Genomic DNA, 20,325 nt, shown 5'->3' on the forward strand with positions numbered 1-20,325 from the left:
AAAATTGACTGTCAAATCCAACATTTTGGAAAGGGCATGAAAGGCAACTTTTGCCCAATACATCTGCAAGAGAGTCATTGGCAAAAGTTGAGGGTTTAGACCGCGTATCATGCGTTGGGTATATACTGCAGTTGTCGGACCTATAATGCTATATGGTATTGTGGTCTGGTGGACGGCGCTTCGAAAGTCCACCTTATGCATAATACTTAACCGGATCCAAAAGATGGCTTGTTTGTGCATCACAAGCGCACTGAGGACGACACCATCTGATGCACTGAATTTAATGCTACACCTTATGCCTCTGGACATTGTGGCATTGTGGAACTTTTTTATTGGTCATGTGGCGGCTACGGACACTGTGTTATCGTTGATACAATATCCACTATTCCAGGCAGTGCGGATTACACCCTACCTGAGCCGCTTTGTGATAAAAAGTACTATATCACTATTCCTGATAGAACCGATTGGAACTACGATATCCCTCTTAACAGAAGCTACATAGACTTGTATACGGATGGTTCCAAACTAAACGACCAGGTGGGCTTTGGGGTGTACTCTGAAAAACTAGAACTTGTCATATCGAACAGGTTACCCGACCACTGCAGTGTATATCAAGCGGAGATCTTTGCAATTAAGAAAGTGGTTGAATGGCTATGATATTATTTCATAACGACGATTGGGGTAATATCTATTAAATCCCTGGAGAATGTATTGTATTTCTGAACACAAAAAACCCTCCACCAACGTTTCAGATTTCTCAACGAGATGGCTGAACAGTTCAAAATTCAACTGTCCTGGTTGCCGGGCTACAGAGGTATCCCAGGGAATTGTAAAGCGAATGAGCTTGCGAGACTAGGAACTACCCTACATATTCTAGGGATACTGAAATATGTGGGTATGCATGTAAGCTAAGATTTCAGAACCAGGGCCGAAGGACAAAGAATGACAAATGGTCACAAAGACTGGGCTGTGAGTATTCTAAAACTATAAGGGCTAATCTATACTTGAAGAGGTCTACCGCTTTGCTGTCATTGGCTAAAACAGACGTCTCAGTCATTGTGTCTGTCATGACAGATCACTGTCTAATCGGTAAACATGCTGACAGACTGAAGGTTGCCAGCAACGACTTTTGCAGAAGCTGTGAGGACATCGAAGAAGAAGAGACTATAGAACACCTTCTGTGTGTGTGTCCCGCACTAGCAGACAAAAGGAGTCCCACTTTAGGTTCTCATTTGTTTAAGAACCTGTCTGATTTAGCGGAAGTGAACATTCGCATGTTATTAGGCTTTTTAAAGAGATCTGGATGGTTCAACGGCAAGCTCTAGAAGGCATCTTCCTTCTGTTGTTCCTGTGGTATCACAATGGACCAAAACGTCTAGGTGAGTCGGATGGAAGACGGCCACTTTAACCTAACCTAACCTAGGCAGATGTAGTTTGAAGATGGGCTATTTCGGACTCTATATATACCGATCTGAGGATTTAAGATATCGTTAAAATTTCGCACAGTGAGCAGTGTTAAGACCCTGAATATTCAGCAACATCTGAATATGGTCTCGACCAGAATGTATTTGAATATAAATGCCATATATGTCAATATCCCGATTTAGGGTTTTGGGCCCATAAATGGCCTATTTATTACCCAACTTCGCTGAAATTTGATACAATGAATTCCACTCGAATTTAACAATTTATTTTGTATACCCTCCACCATAGAATAGGGGGTATAATAATTTTGTTATTCCGTTTGTAACACCTCGAAATATGCGTCTAAGACCCCATAAAGTATATATATATATTATTGATCGTCATTACATTTTAAGTCGATCTAGTCATGTCCTTCCATCTATCGAAAGCACGCTAACTATTGAAGGAGTAAAGCTAGGCGCTTGAAATTTTGCGCAAAAACGGTTGGGATTGTAAGTGGGCCAAATCTTAGCTCCCTTGTTCGGTTTCTAAAAGCTTTGATATTTGCTGGTTTGACACAAGTTTGGTCATGGTGGTTGGTTCCCGAGATTCGGCCCGGCCTAACTTAACACACTTTTACTTGTTTTTATCTTACCTAGTTGACGGCGATCTTATTTTTATTGCTTTGCCATTGAAACATATTACTTCATGTCCATTCTAATATTTTCACGTGTACGTAACTAGGTTTGTATGTACGTTTGAGTGCTTGGCGCAAAATTGACACAATGCGTTTCATGTGTTGTCACCGCCATTTCATCAAAAGTGTCTATCAATGATAAGAAATATTTAAAATTTCGATTTCTGATAAATTTACGAATCCACTTGAGTTTTCAGCTTAAAAGATATGAGTAGGTCTGCAAAGTTGATGATAAAAAAAATCCCTCAGATATTTTTATAGCATGCGAAAATAGTTTGTTACGAGGTGTAATTGAAAAGTTTTGTTATAAATTTTGTGATTAAAAGGTTTTGTTTTAAGTTTTTCGAAATTTTTTCTAAAGGAAAAATTAAGATAAAAAAAATTCTCAACACAAAGTTAAAAAAAAAGACAACTAATAAAATTTAAAGAAAAAATTACAAAATTCCTACAAAAAGGTTTTCTGAAGAGAGTATTTAGAAAAAAAATTGTTTATACATATTTGAAAAAAAAATTTCGCCAAAGACAAAAATTGCTTGTTAATCGCCTCTAAAGACAAAATTCTAAAAAAATCGATTTTAAAGCAAAATTTCTACGAAAATTATTTTGGAGACAAAAATGTTATAAAAATTTAAAAAACTTACCTCTCAACACAAAAGTTTTTCGAAAATGTCCGTAGTTTTCTGTAAAAACCAAAATTTCGCAATCAAAATTCAATGATATTAGCCTCAGGGAAAACATTTTTAAAAACTGTTCCTTAATTGTAGAAATTTTATTTCATTATCATAAAATGTTCTCTAATTTCGAAAAAAAAATCTAATTTCAACAAAATTTTGTTTTATATTATCCAAACAAAAAAAAAAAAACTTTCCTAAAAAATGTTCCATAAACATTAAATTTTTATAAATCTTTTTAGAGACAAAATTTTAGAAATTTTCTCTTGCAACAAAATTTCGGAAACTTTTATGACTAAAGACAAAATTTCTAAGAAAATGTCGATGATTTTTAAAAACAAAAAAAATGTTGTCCAATTTCTTTAAAACAATTCTCTAATTTCTAAGAAATTATTCCTAATTTCTAAGAAATTATCCCTAATTTCTAAGAAATTACCCCTAATTTCTAAGAAATTATCCCTAATTTCTAAGAAATTATCCCTAATTTCTAAAAAATTTTGCTTATTTCTAAGAAACTTTCCCTAATTTCTAAGAAATTTTCCCTAATTTCTAAGATTTGTTTTCTTTTCAATTTTTGAAAATTTTCTCCAGCCAGGTTTTAATTTTGTATACCTTTTGAAATATTGAATAGAACCATGTAAGATGTTCTTACGATAGAATCTAAATTGTGGCTACTACATATGCCCCTCCCTTTAAAACAAAGGTCCATGACGGATGAAAGATATATATCGGAGCTATATCTAAATCGGGACTGACTAACTGTAACTAAAAGCGCGGTCAAGACTGAATATCGCGCCTCCGCCCCGCTGGTCAAGCGCCTAGTTTGCAGAAATAAGCGAATATATTTTAATATGCTTGCAGAGCAAGATGAAAATGCAGCTAATATTGAAAACATGCGTGGTGTCTACGAGTCAATAAAACAAGTAAAAGCATGCTAAGTTTGGCCGGGCCGAATTTCGGGAACCCACCACCATGGATTCTGCTAAAATATGGAAGCTATATCTGGTTATAGACCGATCAGCACCGTACTTGACACAGTTATGGGAAGTCATAACATAAAACCATGTGCAAAATTTCAGCCTAATCGGATGAAAATTGCGGCTTCCAGGGTCTCAAGAAATCCCCAAACCGGACAGATTTGCCGACTATGGTAATAAGGGGCTCAAATGAAATGTATTTAAGAGTAGAAAACGAATTTGATTACCAAATTTTGGCCCAAGTGTTTGGGGGACGCCTCATCCTATAAATTACCCTTAACCCACCGACGCACAGTGGGATGGAAAAAAAGTAAATGGAAATAAGTCTGCCATTTTGGAACAGATAGAGATATCTTCATGAAATTGTTATCCAGTTTAAATGCAAAATTTCAGGGCCCTATAAGCCCCATGGGCCTATTGGTGGGCCTTCAAAGTTGGTCATCTCGGCCCTACAAAATTGTTTTCAGGCTGTCAAAAGAGAATTTACGGTCCGAGTTTCAATTTTTTTTAGCTGGAAAGTGCTTAAAAAGCCTTACAACAAATTTTAGTCCTATTATTTGGGTAAAAACCAAAATGAGGCAAAAAAATACACTTTTGTGAACAATAAAATTCAAATTGAAAATATCATAAGACCAAAACTACTAAAGATATGGTTCTAATTTTTCACAAATTTTTAGATGGTTATCTTTTTAAAAAAATTAATAAAAATTTTGGCCACATTTATCAATGAAAAGACCCAAAATCCCCACACTGGGAAAAGATGTTTGCAAAATTGACATTTTTTAGGTTGAGTCATCCTTGTACTTTTTGTATGGAATTTTATATGAAAACGCGTTTTTTATTTTTCAATTTTTAGACATCAATTAAAAAGGTCCCCTAGGATCTTGAAAAAGTTCCCAAGAACCTCTCACCCGCCAAAGGGTTAACCCAATGACAATATGGGGCTCAAAAAATGGGCTCGGGACGGTTGGAAATCTTTTCAAAGTTTAGCTAATAAGCAACTAAAGTAATGTCCGCATAATGACACAGAGGTTTGCATATCCGCTTATGACGCCAAGCGCCTGGGTTCCAATCACGGCGCGAACATAAGAAAAAAATTTTCAGCGGTGGCTATCCCCTTACTTGGGCGCCCCGGAAGCCGAGTGGGTAGCGTGCTTGGATTACCGGTCCAGAAGTCGTGAGTTCAAATCCCGCCAGAAGCCTTGGTCTGTCGCTAATGTGTTATCACAATGGACCTAAAATTGTCTAAGTGAGTCTGTAAAGACTGCCACTCTTACCTCACCTATCCCCTTAGTAATGCTGGCTACATTTATTAGTTATCTCGCCATGTTAAAACTTTTCTACCAAGGGTTGTCGCCATCAAGCACGCCTTTCGGACTCGCCGTAAAAAATCAGGCCTTTTATCATTGAGCTTAAATATAGTCGGACTGCACTCATTGATATGAGAGAAGTATCCCCTGTTCCTTGATGGAATGTTTATGGGAAATTTAGAAGTGGTAATGTCCGCATAAATAGTTGGTGTATGTATTCCTAGAAGGCTTCTTGAAAGTGTCTTTTAAAAAGACACACTTTATGTCACTGCTCTGACGGTCATCGTCGATCCTGGTGTTGCCATATATAGAAAACGAGAGCCTATGCATTCCTATAACGCTGAACGCCTGGGTTCGACACCTGGCGAGAACATCATTAAAATTTTCAGCGGTGGTTATCCCCTCCTAATGCTGGCGAAATTTGGGAGGTACTGTACCATTTGGTATGGCAGCCATGTAAAAACTTCTCCACAAAGAGGTGTCGCACTACGGCACGCCGTTCGGACTCGGCTATAAAAAGGAGGACCTTCATCATTGAACTTAAACTTGAATGGGACAGCATTCATTGAAATGTACTGTTCCTTAATGGAATGTCCATGGGCAAATTTGCAGGACATATAGAACGCCATGTCTTTAGTTCCAAACAATCTTAGCAAGGTGACCAATGGAAGAGTGTTTTATCATCCCTGTGGTACACTTCCCTATTCTTCACAACCAAGTTTAGGCTTTGCTTGCTTCAGACTGCTGGATCTACCCTTGATAAAGACTTCGGTAAAGAGTAGCTTTTGTGTCTCACAAATCTGGGAGGGTTTGTGATACACCCTGCTAATACTAATTGCAGCATCAACATATCCCCATATGCTCCAAGATTCCAAGATCCAAGAACGCCATGTCTTTAGTTCCAAAGAAACTTTGCAAGGTGACAAATGGAAGAGTTTTTATTTCCCTTATCATCCCTGTGGAACACTTCCCTTTTCTTCACAACCTATTTAGTTTAGGCTTTGCTTGCTTTAGATTTCCAACATTCATTGGCAATCCTGCTGGATCAACCCTTAATAAAGACTTCGGTAAAGAGTAGCTTTCGTATCTCAAAACCCTGGGAGGGTTTGCAGCATCAACATATCCCAATGTGTTCGCAGCTTATGGCTTGCGTGAGTGCCCTCTCTTTCAGGGTTCAGCACTTGTTGCAGGATTTCATCTCTTCCTAATTCCTCTCTATCTCCGTATTTTTTCTTTATTTCTTTAGTTTTTTATTCAAATCCATAAAATTTTCTCACCGCACCTCTTAGTCGTCCTCATTAAAGCACTTCAAGTTCTTATCAAGGGATATCCCACTCGTCGATTGATGATTAATCACTCTCTCTTAGTTTATATTTACAATTCATTGATATTGCATATATATTTCAAAATGGTAATTAAATTAAGAGTCACAGTTCAGTCCATAACATTCGCCGCGATACGCTTGACCAGATTTTTTGCGATCGAAATCGATAAAAAAATATTTTTTTATTAAATTAAAAAAAAAATTACAAATATAAAAATCAAGTGCATGCCATGGCTCAGTCATCAAATATAAATATGCCAAATGTAATAGAAATTACAGAAAACCCTAGTAAACCGCAAACGATATCAACATCAGCAGGTGATTACAACTGTTTAAAGAGGGCACGCCTACCAGTAGTGCAATTGTTGTGGATTTTTTAAATAAAATATTTTCCGAAGTGATTACCATGAAGTGAAGTCGCTAATCTTAAAATCAGCTGTAGGATTGTATAAAAACCAAGTAAAAACGTGCCAAGTTCAGCCGCATCGAACCTCCAGTACAAAGCGCCGTGGATTAGTTGTGGATAATTGTGGAAAAATGATATGGCCGAGTAAATAAGAAGTCTAGGGGCTGAAAAATTCATATGGGGTTCTTTTTGGTAAGACTTTGAAATGGGTCCGCTTGCCTTGTGCAGAACTGTGACAGCAGATGTACGTTAAGTTAACCTTGAAGTGCCCCCTGCTTTTTGTCGTGAGTTACATGGTAATTTAGTAAAAAGCGAAGAAATTGCTTCTTTTGGAGCGTCTTGATGCTAGGTGCAAAACTAGATGAACGAACATTGCCAATGGTCGACTGAAGTTGCCAAATTATTCGTTAGACATGTTTGTACGGAACCGCTCATACTAGACTTTAGTCGGTGAAGGTTTCATACTGACGAAACATGGTTTCATATTAAAGAAACATGACTGTTCGGTGTCAGCAGAATCAGTCGGCGATTTGTTTGTGCGACTGTAGCAGACTGACATTAGAAATTTGGGTGTGGCGTTACGGGATTTTAGTACGACACTGAAGGACAATTCGACAGATATAAGTCTGGCTACTTTTTCACGAAAGGTATTTAGTAATAGTAGGGAAAGACTTAGTGAAGGGGTTAGTGCACGTTAGTGTACTGGCGAGATTGAGTGATTTGAGGCAATGCAGTATATGGTCTGGCAACTGCTTTGATCATGTTGATGCTGCTCTGTCGTTTTCTGTTGCATTGTGGAGGTGACCGTGTTCTTTATGGGGCGTGGTTGATGAGAGCTGCCCAGATGGGTTAAGTGTTCTACATGTCATTGTTTTGGGGCTTACTCTATATGCCGGCGCACAGTGAGATGGGAAAAAATAAGTGGAAATAAGTCCGACATTTTGGAACGGACAGAGATATCTTCATGAAATTTTACGTGGTTATAACTGAGGAGTTATCCAGTTTATATACAAAATCCAGGGGTCCATTGGTGAGCATTCAAAGTTGGTCACCTCGGCTCTACAAAATTTTGTTCAAGCTGTCAAAAGCGCATTTATAGTCCGATTTTTTTCCGAAAAATTTTCAAAAATTAAAAATTGTTTTGATGGAAAGTGCTAAAAAGCCCTACGAAAAACAGACCTAAATGTGCGGGATGGTCGCGTAAAAAGGAGTTAAGTTCAGCCGGGACGAAGTTTGGATACCCACCACCTCGGGTATATGTGCAAACCACCTTTCGTCATAGTCCGGTGAAAATGCATACCTTATGCCCCATAGCAGCTATATCAAAATATGTTCCGATTTGGACCAAATACTAATAAGTATAAGTCATTGTTCAGTTAGTCTTTTAAGTGGCTATATCTAAAAATATGTCGGATGTCGAAAAGCCTAACATAAGTCACTGTGTAAAATTTTAGCGAAATCGGATTATCAATACGCCTTTTATGGGGCCAAGGCTTTAAATCGAGATATCGGTCTATATGGCAGCTATATCCAAATCTGCCCCGATTTGGACCAACAACACGGATGTCGAAAAGCCTAACATAAGTCACTGTGTAAAATTTTAGCGAAATCGGATTATCAATACGCCTTTTATGGGGCCAAGGCTTCAAATCGAGATATCGGTCTATATGGCAGCTATATCCAAATCTGCGACGATTTGGGCAAAGTTGCAGGAAAATGTCGAAGAGCCTAACACAACTCACTGTACCAAATTTCGGCGAAATCGGACAATAAATGAGCCTTTTATGGGCGCAACACCTTAAATCCAGAGATCGGTCTATATGGCAGCTATATACAAATCTGGACCAATCGGGGCCAGATTGGAGAAGGATGTCGACTGGACTAATACAACTCACTGTCCCAAATTTCAGCGAAATCCCATAATAAATGTGGCTTTTATAGGTCTAAGACCCTAAATCGGCGGATCGGTCTATATGGCAGCTATATCCAAATCTGGGCCGAATTGGGCCAAATTGAAAAAGAATGTCGAAGGGCCTATCACAACTCACTGTCCGGCGACATCGTACAATGAATGCGATTTTTATGGGCCCAAAACCTTGAATCGCGAGATCGGTCTATATGGCAGCTATATCCAAATCTGGACCGATCTGTGCCATATTGCATAAGAGTGCCGAGAGGCTTATCTTAACTCACTGTTTTAAATTTCGGTGACATCGGACAATAAATGCGCCTTTTATGGGCCCAAAACCATAAATCGAGAGATCGGTCTATATGGCAAATATACTCAAATCTGGACCGATCTGGGCCAAACTACAGAAATATGTCAAGGAGCCTAACGTAACTCACTGTCCCAAATTTCGGCAAAATCGGATAATAAATGCGCCTTTTATGGGCGCAAGGCCTTAAATCGAGAGATCGGTCTATATGGCAGCTATATCCAAATCTGAGCCGATTAAGGCCAAGTTGATGAAAAATGTCGAAGAGTCTTTCACAACTCACTGTCCCAAATTTCGGCAAAATCGGATAATAAATGCGCTTTATATGGGCGCAAGACAATAAATCGAGAGATCGGTCTATATGGCAGCTATATCCAAGTCAGGACCGATCTGGGGCAAATTGAAGAGAGATTGCGAAGGGCCTAACACAACTCACTGTCCTGAATTTCAGCAAAATTGTATAATAAATGTGGCTTTTATGGGCCTAAAACACTTAATCGGCGGATCGGTCTATATGGCAGGTATATCCAAATCTGGACCGATCTGGGTCAAATTACAGAAGGGTGTCGTAGGGCCTTACACAGCAATTTCAGCAAAATCGAATAATAAATGTGGATTTTATGGGCCTAAGACCCTAAATTGGCGGATCGGTCTATATGGGGGCTATATCAAGATTTAGTCCGATATAGCCCATCTGCGAGTTTAACCTGCTTATGGACAAAAAACGAATCTGTGCAAAGTTTCAGCTCAATATCTCTATTTGTTAAGACTGTAGCGTGATTTCAACAGATAAACGGACAGACGGACGGACATGGCTAGATGGTCTTTGATTTTTACGCTGATCAAGAATATACTTTATAGGGTCGGAAATGGGTATTTCGATGTGTTGCAAATGGAGTGACAGAATGAATATACCCCCATCCTTCGGGGGTGGGTATAAAAATACACTTTTGTGACAAATAAAATTCAAATTGAAAATATTATAAAACCAAAACCACTAAAGATATCGTTCTAATTTTTCACAAATTTGTAGATGTCTGTAGAGATCTCAATCCTTGGATGACGGAAAAAATTTCAAAAAAAAAACAATTTGTTAGTCAAGTTTCTTGGACACTATTAAAGATATCCCGCATATTTAGGTCTGTTTTTGTAGGGCTTTTTAAGCGCTTTCTACAAAAAAAAAACTTTGAAAATCGGCTATATTACACTCCAAGGCTGTTCGTGACCTAATTTTACTGTCCGTAAAGATGGTCGCGTTTGACGTCATCGTGTGACGCACCTCAGGCATTCCGTGATCGCCCGGACCTCTGTCTGCAGGATCGTAATATGGTCAGACAGATCTCAGTTCCTGGATTCTCAATGTAAACCCCCAGACCCACTCTGTACTCTAGCTCTGATCCGTCTGCATAGCATGATCTCCCAGATAGTAGTACCAAAGTTTCTTCAATCCAAGACTGTGCCGCTGGCATCAGTGTCTCGCACTCGACCTCAAGTGTCATCTCAGGTGTCCGATCGGAAACTTCTTCTAATCCATCCCGATTTCCTATCGTCGCCTCGATTATACAGCGATGATATGCATTAAGTCACATAGCCGCAGTAGCTGCCTCGCACTTAATCTGTATGTTTATGGGTCGGATATCTCGAATAGTCTCCATTGCTTTAGCGGGCGTAGTCCTCATCGCTCCGCCTATGCCAAGACAACATGTTCATTGAACCTGTAGTATCTTACGTTTCACTTTTTCTACATCGCATTCCACCAAACTACTGAGGCGCAGGTAAGTATGGGTCAAATCACGCTCCTGTAGAGCCAGTGGACCATGCTCGAATTCAAGTCCCATTTCGAGCCTACGGCCCAATTATATAGTACCCAACATCTGTGACTTCACGGTACGCTCCTGAATGTGACACTTCCAATTCAGTTTCCTGTCCAAGATCACTCCCAAGTATTTGGGAGTCATTGTTCCAAGATTCCGGTGTTTCCACGATTCTCGTTATATCCCGTGGAAAATGTGTTTTCATCAAAATCCTCAGCATATATTTCGTTGTCTCCGCTCCAACGCCCACTGGGCAGTGGGTTTTTGAGAGACATTTTTTCATCTTGGCGGTGTCTTTATCGCTATCGACGTGTTCGCAGTTAAGTTTCTTGGAAGCACGTTTTGCCGCTCTGATCATCTTATTGTATTCTTTGGGCCTTGTGTAATATACATCGCCATAAACTGCCGCTCTTTTTTATAGTAGCCGTTATCCTATTTTATAGTCGCCGGACATTTTTCTCAATGTTGAGGTTATCTCGATTTTTTTAGGCTGATTAGATTCGCTCGAAGAGGACAACTATCCTGTGGCTGCGGGGGTTAAGTCAACACTTGGAATGGGCTGCGTTGGGCTATGGCTCCTATGTCAGCGGAACACTGGGCGAAATCTTGGCTACTTAGATTACCGGGATGTGGTTCACTCACTCAGGATCAGGATCAGAACGCTGGATAAGCTAATCAGCAAAACGTTATCCACTTACGACGTGAAAGTGGCTAGAGATTATCGAGCTGCGGTTGTAAGTGGTTTTAACAATCGGATAATCAATGGTTCAGTGACTTCTGTGCCTAAGAGACAAAGGCGGAACGCTGGCTAGGCTAATCACCAAGGACTGATGCACTAACGGCGGGAACGTCAACATGGCACGAGGTCAACAAGACACGGAAAAAGATGGTTGTAAGGAACGCGTGGTCAATAGCTTAGTGGCTCGTGTGTCTCAGGGACAAGGATAGAACTTGAGCTTGGCTTATCACCGAGACGTGATACACGCACACAGTATACGTGAACTAGGTAGCCAGGACGCGGTAGAAGTTTGCACGAAGACGGGCCAATGACTCAGTGGCTCCTATGTCTAATGGACAAAGATAGAACGCCGGATAGGCTAATCACCGAGCTAATACACATAAGTGGTTGTTGTGAACTGGTTGTGTCTGAGAGACAAGGGCAGAACGCTGGCTGGACTTTTCACCGAGACGTGATACACTCACGTTTTGAAAGTGTCTTTATGTGCCTGGACGCGGGAGTGGGCGGTTGGGACAAAGGCGCTACTCAGTGACGCGAGAGTTATAACCAAAGCATGATGAGTGGCTCAGTGACTCCTGTGTCTGAGGGATAAGGACAGAACGCTCGTTAGGCTAATCAACGAGACTTGATTCACACACCGTGTGAACGAGGTCCTAGGTTGCCTGGATGTGGGGCGGTTGCGACAAAGTTGAGGCTATGTCTGAGGGACAATGGCAGAACCCAGGCTAGGCAAGATATGATAAACTCACGGTATGAACGTAGCTCTGGGCTGACTGGACTCGGAAGTGTTCATTGAGGGACAAAGGTAGAACGCCGGCTAGGCAAGGCATTATTTACTCACTGCGTGAACGGGGCAGTGGGTCACCGACACACGGGACTAGGTAATTGTTACGAACTCGTTGTCAGTGTCTCCTGTGTTTGTGGGATAAGGGCAGTACGCTGGCTAGACTTATTACCGATACGTCATAAACTCACAGTTTGTACGTGTCTTTATGTTGCCTGCACGCGGGTGTGGGCTGTTGGGACAAAGGCGGGACTCAGTGACTCCTATGTTAGAGGGACAAGGGCAGAACATTGGCTAACCTAATTAGTGAGATGTGATACAATCACTTTGTGAATATGGCACTTAGTCGCCGGGACGCGGCAGAAGGTGGTTGTAACTAAAGCATTGTGGGTGGCTCGTCGGCTTCTGTGTCTGAGGGAGAAGGGCAGAACACTGGCTAAGCTAATCAACGCGACGCGATACACTTACGGTGTGAACGAGGCTCTAGGTAGCTGGATGTGGGAGTAGGCGATTGGGTCAAAGGTGGGGATATGTCTGAGGGACAAGGGCAGAACGCTAAGTAGGCGAATCACCGAAACGTGATACACTCACGGTGTGAATGTAGCTTTGGGTTGCATGGACGCGGGAGTGTGCATTTGGGACAAAGACGGGTCTCAGTGACTCCTATGTTAGAGGGACAAAGGCAGAACACAAAGGTGGGACTATGTCTGAAGGAAACGGGCAGAACGCTAGTTAGGCGAATCACCGAGGCGTGATACACTCACGGTGTGAACGTAGCTCTGGGCTGGCGGTAGTGTGCATTTGGGACAAAGGTGGGTCTCAGTGACTCCTATGTCAGAGGGACAAAGGCAGAACGCTGGCTAGGCTATTCACAGAGGCATTATTTACTCACGGCGTGAAAGGGGCACTAGATAATCGAAACGGGCGTAGGTAGTTGTTGCGAGCTTGTTGTCAGTGACTTATGTTTAAGGGATAAGGACTTTACGCTGGCTAGACTAATCACCGAATCGTGATACACTCACGGTTTTAACGTGTCTCTATATTGTCTGGATGCAGCATTGGGCCGTTGGGACAAAGACTGGACTCAGTGACTCATATGTTGAAATGAACAGCGGCAGAATGTAGTCTAACCTAATCACTGAGATGTGATACCCTCGCTGTGTGAACGTGGCACTAGGTCGCCGAGACGCGGCAGAAGGTGATTGTAACTAAAGCATGGTGGGAGGGTCGGCGGCTTCTGTGTCTGAGGCTGAACACTGGTTAAGCTAATCAACGAGACGCGATACACCCACGGTGTGAACGAGGCGCTAGGTTGCTGGATGTGGGAGTAAGCGGTTCGGACGAAGGCGGGGGTATGTCTAAGGGACAAGGGCAGAACGCTAGCTAAACTGATCACTGAGACGTGATACACTCACGGTGTGAATGTAGCTCTAGGGTGCCTGCACGCGGGCTTGTGCGTTTGGGTCAAAGGCCGAACTCAGTGACTCCTATGTTTGAGCGACAAAGGCAGAACGCTGGCTAGGCTAATTACCGAGACATAATACAATCATGGCGTTGGCGTAGCATTAGGTAGCCAGGACGCGAGAGTAGGCAGTAGCAACGATGACTGGGCTCAGTGGCTCCAGTGTCTGAGAGACAAAAGCAAAACACTGGCCAGACTAATCACCGAGACGTGATACACTCACGGATTGAATGTGCCTCTATGATGGCTGGACACGGTAGTGGCCTGTTGGGACAAAGGCTCCATGTTTGAGGTGACTCCTATGTTGAGGTGATGCAAAACGCTAGTAAAACTTATGATACACTCACGGCATGCACGTGGCATTAGGTCGCCGGGACGCCGGAGTAGGCGGTAGAGACGATGGCTGGGCTCAGTGGCTGCTGTATCTGAGGGACAAAGGCAAAACTCTGGCTAGGTTAATCATAGGGACGTAATTAAAATTACAAAACTTAGCCTCCCTAAAGACAAACAAGAACGATTAAAACAGTCCGACGGGCAGACAAACATCTATAAACGAGGCCTTCTATTTTTTTCGGGAGGCCACCGTAGCGCAGGTGTTAGCATGTCCACCTATGACGCTGAATCACTGGGTTCGAGTCCTGGCGAGACCATCAGAAAAAATTATCAGCGGTGGTTTTCCCCTCCTTATGCAATATTTGTGAGGTACTATGCCATGTAAAACTTCTCTCCAAAGAGGTGTCGCACTGCGGCACGCCGTTCGGACTCGGCTATAAAAAGGAGGCCCCTTATCATTGAGCTTAAAAACTTGAATCGGACTGCACTCATTGATACGTGAGAAGTTTGCCCCTGTTCCTTAGTGGAATATTCATGGGCAAAATTTGCATTTGCATATTTTTTTCGACTGCCTACATCAATACAATTTTATGATAACTCTCAATTTTCTTCTCCCATTTTAGGTGGCATGATCTTTTTATCAGCTGGCATGAATATGGCCCTGGGCTTAGGCTGGTATCAGTTTAGCCTATTCGGCACGCCATACCATTTCTGCTTCTCTTGGTTTATTGGTGTGATGATTGGCACCATTGTAACAGCAATACTGGTCAATTTTATACCCAAGAAATTTATAATGGTTGGTAGTACCTACTCAAGTAGTTACATAAAATTAAAATAATCCTTGCTGTTGATTTTTACAGGCCCTTTCGACGTTGATGATCCTCATTGGGGGCATATTATTCACCAGTGTTCCCCAGAGCTATGACTGTCTGCTGATTGGGCGATATTTCAATGGTATAGCCATAGGCTTGACCATTATACCCTACCTCATGAATGCCTCGGAAATATCAACCAGCTCTAATCGTGGCATATGTCTGGCTCTGGAGCAGTACTGCATTACCTTTGGCATTATGATTCAAATGATATATGCTTCGTTGTGGAGTTATACCTTGGATTTTCCCATCAGTCGCCTGCATGGCATTATCGATATTTTCTTTGCTTTATTGGCAGCCGGATTTCTGTTCCTCTTCGTCGAATCGCCCATTGATTATATGCGCAAGGGTGAGGAGCAAATGGCCCTGGAGACATTGGGACGTCTAAGACAACCGCGTGGCATAAACAGAGAAGTGCAATTTCAATTTGAAGAAAACAAGGCCTATGTATGCGATCAAGAGAGCATGTCCATGGAACAGGCCTTCCGTCAGGGTTTAGTGCCTTTGGTGAAAATGATCTTCTTTCGCAGCATGATGTTGGCCTTTTGCTATTCTGTGCCTTTGAATGCAGCTCTGCAGTATAGCACCTTCATCAATAGCAGCTCATGGGCACCCAGTGTGGTGGGTGTAGTTCGTGTCTTGGGAGCCATTCTATCGATATGTCTGGTGGATAACATTGGACGCAAGCTACCTTCAATATTTTCGGCAATTATTGTTGGTGGCCTTATGATTGGCATTGCCTCGTTGATGCGTGACGTAAGCGGCAGTTTGATTTCCAGCGGTATGAACTCCGTCATGATACTTTCCATAGTATTGCAATTATTTGCCGGATTCTTTACCCCCTATGGCTCTGTATATATGGGAGAGGCTTTTCCCTTACGCGTCAAACCCTTCTTAATGGCTGTAGTTGTGCTCTTGGAGCAAATGTTGCACATCATATTCATAAACACCTTCTTATGGGCAGATTTGGGAGTGAGTTTAATGACGCAAGGCATTATGATTGTGGCAATTTTCATGCTGCTTTTACTCCTTATGCCGGAGACGAGGAAAACATCATTGAACGAGGCCCAGCTAAGATTTAGGAATCTTTTCAATACTAAACTTATTATAGAGGTTTAACTATAAATAAGCTAAAAGTTGTAGTGTCCATAGAACAGCTATTGTATATAGAATTAAGAATTAAGACAAAAAAAAATGTATTTGATAAAAAGGATGTCAACGAATTGAGTGAAATTTTGGTATAGCTATCGAGAAAATATACTTCGAATATGAAGAATTTTTTTTAATGAAAATTATTTCCTTCTTAAGTAGAAACGGCATAAAGATTGGTCTGCTGGGTATTATAGTCTAAGAGACGTGGCTCAACGGCACAAGCATAAAGACGGATGGAACGTGCCTGTGATTAATGCTGGCAAGTATAGCTACAGAGACGTGGCACACACACGACGTGTCCGAGGCGCTGGGTAATCGTAACGAACGTATATCTTAGAACGTATATCAAGACGCTGGCTTATTACGTACAGTAACAGAGACGGCGGCGTAATACACGCCCGGGACATGGGTGCCACTGAACCATTGCAGTGGCTTATGTGTCTGATGGCCACCGAACCAGACGGTGGCTATTATAGTCACAAAGACGGGATTCGCACAAGGCTTGATTCAGCCACTAGATGATGTAGTGACATGGGTATAGACAAAGTTGGCTCACGTCGTGATTCAGGCACTGGGGTAGACCTAGAGAAAAACGCGGAGGTAGACAATGAAACGAACTCCCTAGGTCACCGGGACACGGGTGCAGACGGATAGAAGCTACGCATCATCAATGGTTCAGCGACTTATGTGCCTGATGGACACCGAAAAAGACGGTGGCTATTATAGTCACAAAGACGGGATTCGCACATGGCTCGATTCAGCCACTAAGTGATGGTGAAACATGGGTGCAGACAAGGTTAACTCACGCCGTGATTCATGCATTGGGGTAGACCTGCGGAAAAACGAGGGGACGGACGATGAAACAAACGCGTGGCTCAGAGTTTCCTGTATCTGAGGGACACTATGCAGAACGCTGGCTAGTAGTTACTGAGATGCGATTCACTCTCCGCGTAATTTAGTCACAGGTGTAGGCAGACAAAAGGATCGCATGAACAATGGCTCATTGGCTCCTGTGTCTAAGGAACGCTGGCTAGTATGGTTACAGAGACGGGGTTCAATCACATCGTGATCGAGGCATTGGGTCACCTGGACCCGGGTGCAGCTTGATGGAAAGAACGCGTGAACAATGGTTTTATGGTTCCTGTGTCTAAGGTGCCCGTTGACCTTAAGCTGGCTATCATAGCCATAGGGAGGCCAATCACTCATGGTCTGATTGAGTCACCAGATCACGGGGACATGGGTATAGAAGAATACAACGAACGTTCAATGGCTTCTGCATCTGAGGCACACTTGGCAGAACGATGGCTAGTATTGTCACAGAGACGTTTTTCACTCAGAAGTGAGTCTGGCTCTAAGTAAAGCTGTCAAACTATCGATAATCGCAACATTTTAATAATAAATATCGATAGTATCGATACTATCGTTAATTTCCCATCATCTCTACTTCAGATGAGAAGTCACAAGTAAAAGATTGCCAAGTTCTTCGAAACCCACCACCATAGATTCTGTTCAAATATCGGAGCTATATCAGGTTCCTGACCAATTTGGACCGTACTTAACATAGTTGTTGGAAGTCATAACAGAACACTATGTGCAAAATTTCAGCCAAATCGGACTTCCAGGGGCTCAAGAAGTTGAATCAGGAGATCGGTTTATATGGGAGCTATATAAAAATCTGAACCGATATGGCCCATTTGCAATTCCCAACGACCTACATCAATATTAAGTATCTGTTTAAAATTTCAATGGGTCGGTTCAGGACGGACTGGCTAGATAGACTCAAAATGTCGAGACGATCAAGAATATATATACTTTGTGGACTCCTAGATCAATACTTCAAGGTGTTACAAACAGGATGAGCGGAAGTTGGGAAGCTCAGGACACCGGTCAAAATACTGGCGGCTATTTCTAGTTGTCGAGGCTTGGTAACTTGGTTTATTGGGAACAAAAAACGTTATCATAGCGACTTTTATGTCAACCTCCTGCATTTAACACTACTTCTATAGAGTGATCATCTATATGGTAACCGTGTCGACCATTCGGGATGCCCAAGGGCCCCTGATACCCGAGGTACGAGATTTTAGGTCAAACTTTACAGACAAAGCCAGGACTGGAAAATCGACCGGAGATGAGGTTTTAAACGCGGAATCGAAGACGGTGACCCGTAGGAATAAAAAAAAGATTGCACAGACTCATTACCGACACCGTCTTAATACTCAGATACGAATTCGGAATCGCCCAGGGGACGAACAGTGGCCCTTTATACCCGAAGTACGATATTTTAGCTCAAGCTTCATAGACAAAGCCAGAGTTGCGGGGTCGACCGGAGATGAGGTTTTAAAGCCGGAATCAAAGTCTGAGTCCGATAGGATTGAAAAAAGTTTGCAGCGACTCAGAACCGCCATTGCCTAAATACTCATTCCCGAATTCGGGGTCGCCCAGGGGCACCTGACACCCGCGGTACGAGATTTTTGGTCAAACGTCTTAGAAAAGGCCAGGGCTGCGGGGTCGATCGGAGATGAGATTTTAAAGCTGGTATCGAAGTCGAGTCCCGTAGGAGTAAATAAAGTTTGCAGAGACTCAGCACCGACACCGTGTAAATACTCAGATGCGAATTCGGGATCGCCCAGGCGAAGCACAGAGGCCCCTGATAACCGAAGTACGCAATTTTCGGTCAAACTTTGTCGACAAAGCCAGGGCTGGGAGATCAACCGGAGAGAAGTACATACTGTTTGCAGCGACTCAGAACCGTGCCGTCTGACTCGAATTGGGGTCGCAACAGGTAATATAAGTTGGACTCAAAATTACCTCGGACAGGTCCCCTGAAAGAGATATGCCCTGATCCGACAACTGCGTTGCCCATGTTATTGCTGCGCTATGCCGAATCTAATCAAGGGTGGACGATTCCGTATCAAGATGCTCTTGTCCTTCACGACGTCAGCATCAACATAACTGTTCCCTTCGCGCACAATGCCCATGGCCTGTTCAACCCGAGTTTCCAGCGCAAGTCTGGAATCTCCTTATCTAAGATGAGCAGGTTATTCACTCGGCTCAACAGATGATCCATCATGAGGTTTCATATATATAGAGCACAGATGGACCCTTGGGGACAGCCTCTCCCAATATCCTTCCAAAACGTATCGCTAGCTCAAACCACACAAGCTTCTTTCACAAAGTAATTCATTCAAAGAGAAAGTTCCCAATAAGCTATTTCACCTAATGTCGTGAGTGCACTTCATCATGAAAGGTAATCGAATGTCGACAATTATCGAGCCGCGCACTCAGTCCAGGCATCCCCAGTGGCCTTTTCCTCTCTTAAGCCGTACTGGTCAAACACTCACCAGTAACTTTGTCGTAGCACCTCGAAATCTTGTCACCAAAATCCCCTCCAGTATATTTGCAAGCAAAGGGAAGGGCCTGATGTCCCTCAAATGATGCGCTCAAACCACTCACCAGGAACTTTGTCGTAGCCCCCTGAACATTTGTCTCCATTATCCTCTCCAGTATATTTGCAAGCAAAGAAAGAGGCTGATGCCCCTCAAACGATCCTGCGCTTTTAGAAGGACTACAATTAGGGCACATTTCTCGGTATGAGGGAATAACCGTCTTCGACACACCAAGCGAGAATCGACTTGACATGATCTAGTATAGCGTTCCAAATGCTTTTACACATCCGTCTAGTCATATGGCATGACATAGACTCACAGCTATCTTTCGTACATGAGACGGCAGACTGACTCTGTCCATTATTTAGACTCTTTCGAAATGTGAAGGAGGCAACATCATCTCACCCGCATAAGGAAATCGTTCCTACACTCACCATAGCACACTCTCTTCAAGAAGACACACCCCTGTTCTCTTAATAAACAGTCGACTGTACGTTCGTAGATGGCTGAGGCAGACGTTTCATCGTGAGACAAGATCCTCTGCATATATGTATATGGACATGTCCACAAATCTTGCCAAACGCCTATGATGTGAAATACCTTATCAAATTTGGAATAACCCAGGGTTCGCTGAACATACTCTAGAGGTAAGTACTAAATCTTTGCGAATCTCATACTCTATTATAAATCTTAAAAATATTCTAACTTAACCGCAACGATTGTCAAGTATTTCTCATTAACGCATTTGAAAATAATCGAGTGGTTAAATGCAAGGCTG

General features: G+C 42.4%; 1 protein-coding gene across 2 annotated transcripts; it reads left to right on the forward strand.

Moving 5' to 3' along the window:
• Positions 1–6,514: 6,514 nt before the first annotated feature.
• On the forward strand, positions 6,515–16,301 carry LOC106088527 (solute carrier family 2, facilitated glucose transporter member 12). Of its 2 annotated transcripts, none has more exons than XM_013254090.2 (3): positions 6,515–6,701; positions 14,761–14,933; positions 14,998–16,301. In XM_013254090.2, exons 1-3 carry the CDS (start codon positions 6,614–6,616, stop codon positions 16,126–16,128), a joined length of 1,392 nt encoding a protein of 463 aa, XP_013109544.2. In that variant the 5' UTR covers positions 6,515–6,613; the 3' UTR covers positions 16,129–16,301. The 2 variants fall into 2 exon arrangements, with proteins under 2 accessions (XP_013109544.2, XP_013109545.2); XM_013254091.2 differs by lacking the exon at positions 6,515–6,701 and adding an exon at positions 6,714–6,981.
• The last annotated feature ends 4,024 nt before the right edge of the window (positions 16,302–20,325 follow it).

The sequence above is a fragment of the Stomoxys calcitrans genome, chromosome 4, assembly GCF_963082655.1.
Source record: "Stomoxys calcitrans chromosome 4, idStoCalc2.1, whole genome shotgun sequence".
Lineage (NCBI taxonomy): Eukaryota > Metazoa > Arthropoda > Insecta > Diptera > Muscidae > Stomoxys > Stomoxys calcitrans.